This window comes from Ochlerotatus camptorhynchus, unplaced genomic scaffold (genome assembly GCF_037179485.1).
Source record: "Ochlerotatus camptorhynchus isolate MF236.1 unplaced genomic scaffold, CSIRO-AGI_Acam_v1.1 ptg000058l, whole genome shotgun sequence".
Taxonomy (NCBI): domain Eukaryota; kingdom Metazoa; phylum Arthropoda; class Insecta; order Diptera; family Culicidae; genus Ochlerotatus; species Ochlerotatus camptorhynchus.
In genome coordinates this window covers 98176-105000 of record NW_027040548.1, presented here as the reverse complement: position 1 = coordinate 105000, position 6825 = coordinate 98176, and the positions used below count along the sequence as shown (strand labels likewise).

Here is a 6825-nt window from a genome sequence, read left to right as displayed (position 1 = left end):
TGGTAGTATTCTACCAGGCCTTCTTCTCGACCAACGGTAGATGAATTCATCAACACCTGGTGGCGCCACTTGCTCAGTACGGCGTACTCCTTGCTGTTCGTGATCTCGACGTTGGCCATGAAATTTTCCGCCGCTCGTAGATGGTCCATGGCAGCAGCGTCTCTGCGGACAAACTGTGAAAAGTCATCCAACCCGAGACGACTTCGCTGGATGAACTGAAGCACCAAGATGGCGGCGATGTTGATGTTCTCAACCGCTTCGATTATGTTCTTGTACACGACCAGCTGTCTATTGAGCAGAAGAGAAGCGAAAAGATCAACTTAGGTTAGCATTCAGCAGAACAAAACACTCTTACGAAGTTGTTACCGCCAAATTACTCCACTTAAAGATAATCCCACGCTTTGGCTAATCTGGTCTATTAGGTGACGGTTCAGGTTGTTGTATGATTCAAAGTACACCCCTATTGAGGTATTAATGATCTCCGCCGGAGAATGAGGTCTGCAACCAGAGAGGAATTTATTTTTGTTAGAAAAAACACATAATCTATCACCACAGACAAACAGACGTATCACATTTGTCAGGAATAAACTAAGCTTCTGTTTTAACGCATGCAATAACTAAAATGTTGAACGTCTTTTTGTCTGTAATGCCATCCTCGAGGAAAAGTGAATGCTTTCACCTCATCAGTAAGTCCCTGGTTTCGCTTGAAATGTAAATCTTTGCATAAAAATCGGGGCTCAAATTCATAAAACGAACAATTTCATTAATCTTTCCATACCTGAGATCACCGGCGATGGTCTGATTGGAGCGTTCGTCGAATTCGATGTCCCATTCCTTGCTGCGGGCAATCAGTCCGCTCAGGACCAGATCCGTTTCGACAAAGGCTTGCTCGACGGCGGGTCGGTTCTTCCGGGTCAACACAAAGTAGGTCAACAGTTTACGCTCAGTCTGCACGACCCGCACCAGGCTGGTTATGTTGATGGTCATGCGGATCTAGAGAGCAAGACTCAAACGAAGGCGGATAAATAAAAGGATTGAGTTCTAATTTATAATCATCCCATACCTCTTCGCCAACACGCTTCGTTGTCTCGTATTTCGTAATTTGCTGGCGCAGTAGGATGCTGTTCTGCAGCACGACGGCCACTATCGGTATTATCAGCACCACGAGCATGTGGCACATAAACAACCGGCGGCCTTCTCTGAAAGAAAAAGGTTATGAGAAAGGGACAATTAGCTTCACAGGATCGCAAATGAATAGGGGGTGATGATTGTTTGGTGGCGTTTATAATGCGATTAGAAAGTGGAAAGTTGCCAATTTGTCGTACACGCTCATAGGGTTTCTCCAGGTTTCAAAACATTTACTGATTTGGGTTGTTGAATAGGGTATTTTGAAACCAATCGTCATCGAGATGAACGAAATGTCTTCACATGTCTGCACCGTTACTTTTAAAATATGCGTTGGATGCAGGTAGGTTAAGAGAACATCATTTGATTTCAGGCTACTTCGTAAAAGTTCAGGGGATCGTTGTAGGAATTGAAGAAACTTCGTAGATCTTCAGAAGACTTCGTAGAACTTCAGGAAGCTGCGTAGAAGTTCAAGGGACGTTCTAGGAGTGTAGAAGCTCTGCGAGCTGTGTTGTATTTTAGGCCTAGCAGTTGAGGCCTTTATAGTTCGACAGTGAGCATGCATAAGGGCGAATACGCGATGATCGATTCTCTTCATCGATTTTCTCTTTGCATTGCTACAGCTAAGCGAAACAATTTTCTAGAATTTGTTCAATGCAGAGTAGTAACAGGTTGTATTTGCTATCAAAAGCAAAAGCAAACGCACCGAGAAACGTTAAATCTAGCGAGTTATTAACAAAAGAGAAAATCGACGAAGAGAATCGATCATCGCGTATAGGCCCTTATGCATGCTCACTGTCGAGTTCTTCTATCGAGAGTCAGCGTCATCCATTCACTGAACTCGTGCTGCAGTGTTTCACAGGCAGCGTTACAGCAACAATCAATACGAAACTAACGATTTTAAATTGGCTCACTACTTGACTAGCATATTGGTCCCAAACAAATCGATTTACGTACCCCATTCTAGTCGAAATTCTAGTACTACACAATGTTTGTTTTGATTTGCTATGAAAGTTTGTCAGTTAAAATGAGGGGTTCGTGGATTTTCCTATGTTTCGAGGGGTGAATTGATTAGCTTGGGACCGAAGATAGTAACAGTGCTGAGTCAAACACTTGAGCTCGTTTCTCCGGGACCTTCTGGTCTTAGAGTTGCCTCTATGGTTACAGTGTAGGCAGTTTTCACCATCGGTTCTGTTCAATCGGTGCTCAAGCTTTCCGTTGACCAACAAGAATAAGGCACTTCGTTCACTTGAATTCAGCTGTCACATCGTTATATTTGCCCAGATTTGCCACCAGTTTGCTGCTAGATACTCACGAGTAACACTCGGTGCTTTCGTTTGTTCGATGAAATGGACAATCTGCGGGCGACATCGACATCATTCGCCTTATACCACTCTAGCACGTCCTTCGTGTAGTGGCATGATGCCAAATCCGGCCAGAAGATCATCAAACCGTCGTGAGCCTTCAGGAGAGGGAGAAGCCGCTTTTGGAGACACTCTTCCAAATACACCTGTCCATTCATGGTGTTTGCGGTAACGAAAGGTGGACTCCGCTTCCCGCCAGTACAAATCGCTTGTCAAATTAAGAACTTCTTGGTGAACTTCGACATCTTCTGTGTTCGGAGGTTCTCGGGAACATCACACTTATCCTTATTGACAGTCACATACAGGTTTCCTGGAATCTGATTCAAGTCTGCCTTCACATATGTCTCGTCATCCATTACGCAGCAGTGTGGTTTCGTTAACTTCTTCCGTATTCTGTTTCTCGTCACGGTTTGGGGACTTCTGAACCTTAAACGTACGTAGTCCAGCTCGAGTTTTGGTATTTTGCACGAAAGTCTTGCTCACATGCAACTTTTTAGCCACATCTCTGAAGAGGTTTTCGGATGGGCAAACAAAGGAAAAAAAACTCACGGATTGATAGAGAGAAAATAAAAACAACGTGTATTCACTTGGTTTGATTTGGTTGTAATAAAAACGGAAATGCAACTGTCAAAACGGCCGCAGCCGAAAATACTCCAGTGGTGTGGAAAAACAGTGGGGGCACATGGAGTGCAGTGGTTGCCATCTCAACACCCCTGCTCAAGCACAGCACGTCTCCAATCCTAGCTTGGACTGAAGAACCTTGAAGACAGCTGCCGGTAGACCCTTAGTCATAAGGTCCGCCTGTTGCTCTGCCGATCGCACGAACTTGATTTCGATCTTACCTTGTTGTACCAACTCACGCAGGAAGTGGAACTTGGTATCGACGTGTTTCAGCCGCTTGTAGTCCTTAGAATCCTCGGCGATCTTGATCGTGGACTGGTTATCCTCATAGATTGGGACAGCTCCGTTCAACGGCTTCCCCAAATCTGCCAGCAACCGCATCATCCACATGGTGTGACACGCAGCTGTGCATAATGCCGCTAGCTCCACCTCCGTCGATGACAATGATACGGTCTGCTCTGCTGTTTCCTCGTAACCCAACTGACGGTACTCTCATACAACTTCATCACGCAGCCGGAAACCGAACGGCGATCATTCGGATCGTTCGCCCAGTCCGCGTCACAGAAGACTTGCAGCAACGGTACATTTTTTTCCACCTTATACACTAGACCAACGTCCGTCGTTCCCTTGATGTAGCGGAGAATCCGTTTCAGGTGGATCCAGTGTTCTTCATTCGGGCACGACTGGAACTGGCTGAAAAAGTTCACAACCGCCGCCAGATCCGGTCTCGTTGTGATCGACGCGTACGTCAAACACCCCACCAGTTCGCGGTAGGGCTTAGACGTTCTCTGCTTCTCGTCTCCCTTCTTCAGTCTCAGCCGGTTCTGCATCGGCGTCGAAACGGGTTTGCAATCCACCATGCCAAAGCGTCGCAACAGCCCTTCGAAGTAGTCCCACTGACTGATCTTCAGAACTCCTGCCTTCCGGTCACGATCGACTTGCATACCAAGGAATTGTTTGATCTCACCTTCGTCGGTCATCTCAAACTCCTCCGCCAACTTGCGTTTCACCGACTCCAGCATCTGCAACGACGAGCTGGCCAGCAAAATATCGTCAACGTAGATCACAAGGATCATCTTCTCCTTCCCAGTTCCACGCGTGTAGAGGCACATATCGTTGGTGCTCCGAACAAATTCCAGCTTGCTGATAAAACTATGGAACCTGTCGTTCCACGCTCGGGACGCTTGTTTTAACCCGTATATAGAGCGGTTTAGCCGACAGACCAGTTCACTTCCTTGCTGGAACTCTTCCGGCTGGGTCATATAAATCTCCTCTGCTAACTTGCCGTTCAAAAACGCGGTCTTGACATCCATGGTGTGAACGAACATCCGGTTCTCGTTGGCCAACGCAAGTACAGCCCGCAGCGTGTCGAGCTTCACTACTGGAGAATACGTATCTGTATAATCGAAGCCTTGCTTCTGTGTAAAGCCTCTCGCAACGAGCCTTGCCTTGAACCGATCCGACTTCCCGTCGCTGCCACGCTTTACCTTGAAGACCCGTTTACAGGTGATCGCCTTCCGCCCAGGTGGCAGCTTGACCAGCGTCCAAGTTTTATTCCGCTTCATGGAACTCATCTCCTTGTTCATCGCAGTCTTCCACTTTGGCCAGTCATAACGCTGCTTCAACTCGGCGATCGAATTCGGAATGTCCTCAATGAAGTTCATGGCGTTCAAATCAAAACTGGCGTATTCCACGTCGAAATCCTTATGCCATGCGGGTGCCGATCGTACTCGTTGAGGCCGTCCGTCTCCAGTTTGACCAGGGGCTTCATCACCCAAGTTGTCATCATCAGCTTCTTCACCATCAGCGGAGTTGTATTAATCGTCTGAAACGTCTTCTTCCTCAGGACCAACGTCGCAGTCGTCGTCGGTCTCCTCGACGCTCGCCGGTGCCTCTTCAATCAACTGCTTGTCGGCATTGATCTGCTTCCGCTGCGGACGCCCTGTTTCGACGAAGTCTACATCGCGCGCTGTCACGATTGTCTTCTTTACAGGATCCCAGACACGATATCCATTGTGCGCATAGCCGACGAGGAGTCCTTTCCACGCCTTGGGATCAAAATCCGCCGTAGTTCCATCGGCACGTGAACGAACACATCACAGCCGAAAACCCGAATGTTCGACACATCAGGCTTTCTCGATTCCCACAGCTCGAACGGAGTTTGCTTCTTCTCGAGCGCTGCAGTCGGACTCCTATTGACTAGGTAGGCCGCCGTCAACACAGCTTGCCCCCAGAACCTCTTGTCCACCGCCGAATCGTCCATCATGGCTCGCGCCTTTTCAACGAGCGTCCGATTCATTCGCTCGCTCAGCCCGTTCTGCTCCGGCGTGTATGGCACCGTCCACTCGGCTTGGATGCCTTTGCGTTTGCAAAACATTTGGAATCGCTCGCCTCGATATTCGCCGCCGTTATCGCACTTCAGCCGCGTGATCAGACGCTCAAACTTCGCCGTGACGAATGCCTCGTACTCCTCGAAACACTCCGCTACCTCTTCTTTCGACTTTATCAGATACACCACCGTGAAGTGGCTCCAGTCATCGATGAACGTCACGAAGTATTTCATTCCGTCAAGTCCAACCGGCGTCACCGGCCCACAAACGTCCGTATGCACAAGCTCGAGCACTCGCGACGATCTTCGTTCTTCACGCGACGATAAAGGCTTCCGCGTTTGTTTACCCACTACGCACGGTTCGCAAACGATGGTATCACCGGTCGCACCAGTTGCATTCAACTTCAGTCCCGATACCATTTTGTTCTGCACCAAACACTTCAAGCTTCTTTCATTTAAATGTCCATACCGACGGTGCCACAGTTCGAACCTTTCTGCACTCGACCACACGTCAACAACGAGGCATCATCCGCACTGTGCCTTTCGGAGTAAAGGTCTAGTCCATACAATTTATTCTTCAACGAACCGCACGCGACGATTTCCGAACCACTGTAAATGTTTACTTTTCCAGCCTCAAAAACGACGCGCATTCCAGCCTGCTCGACGCGAAACACCGAAAACAAATTGCAACGCAGCTGCGGAACGTACAGAGCGTTTTTAATTGTACAGTCTACTGGCTTACCTTGAACCACCGCTACCACCTTCACCATGCCGGAGTATTCCGCTCGAATCGTTTCGCCATCCTTAGCCACCGCAATCTCGATGGGCTTCTTCAAACGATGCAACTCACAGAATAATCCTTTGTCACGCACAAGATGATCCGTAGCTCCCGAGTCGATGAACCACTGCGTTCGGTTCTCCTCGGAAAGGTTCACTCTGTTGACACTCACGAAACAAACACTCTTCCGTTCGTCAAACTCCGCCATATTCGCCTTCGAGTTCTGCTTCTGCTTCCGAGTGGACTTGTTCTTCTTCTCTGGACACTCGGCCAGCTTGTGGCGTTCCTTTTTGCAGCCAAAACATTTCAGCTTCCTTGCCGGCTTCGATCCGTAGAACGCTGCACCCGATTCGGAATGGGAAGACATATCCATGCCTTTCCGCTTCGTCTCTTCGTCAAGCAGGCGACATTTGACGAATTCGAGAGACAAGTTCTCCTCGGGCATGGTCTCCAATGCCGTCACAACACCGGCGTACGACAATCCCAGCGTGAGGAGCAGGTGACACACAACGTCCAAGTCATCCAAAGCAGCACCAGTGGCACGGTACTCTCGGACCAACTTGTCAAACAAGAGGAAGTGATCCTGCAGTTTACCTCCTTCGAACCGC

At 48.5% G+C, this 6825-nt stretch overlaps 1 protein-coding gene across 1 annotated transcript in view; it reads right to left on the bottom strand.

The window, feature by feature from the left end:
• Positions 1-6825, bottom strand: part of LOC135717502 (adenylate cyclase, germination specific-like) — a 75953-nt gene that overhangs the window by 1238 nt on the left and 67890 nt on the right. Inside the window, exons 2-6 of the mRNA XM_065239617.1 lie at positions 1064-1199; positions 779-993; positions 680-703; positions 367-498; positions 1-288 (exon numbers count right to left, since the gene is read on the bottom strand). The exon at positions 1-288 is cut by the window's left edge and continues 193 nt beyond it. Coding sequence (XP_065095689.1) covers positions 1-288; positions 367-498; positions 680-703; positions 779-993; positions 1064-1199 — 795 coding nt within the window. The remainder of the gene's footprint in view (positions 289-366; positions 499-679; positions 704-778; positions 994-1063; positions 1200-6825) is intronic.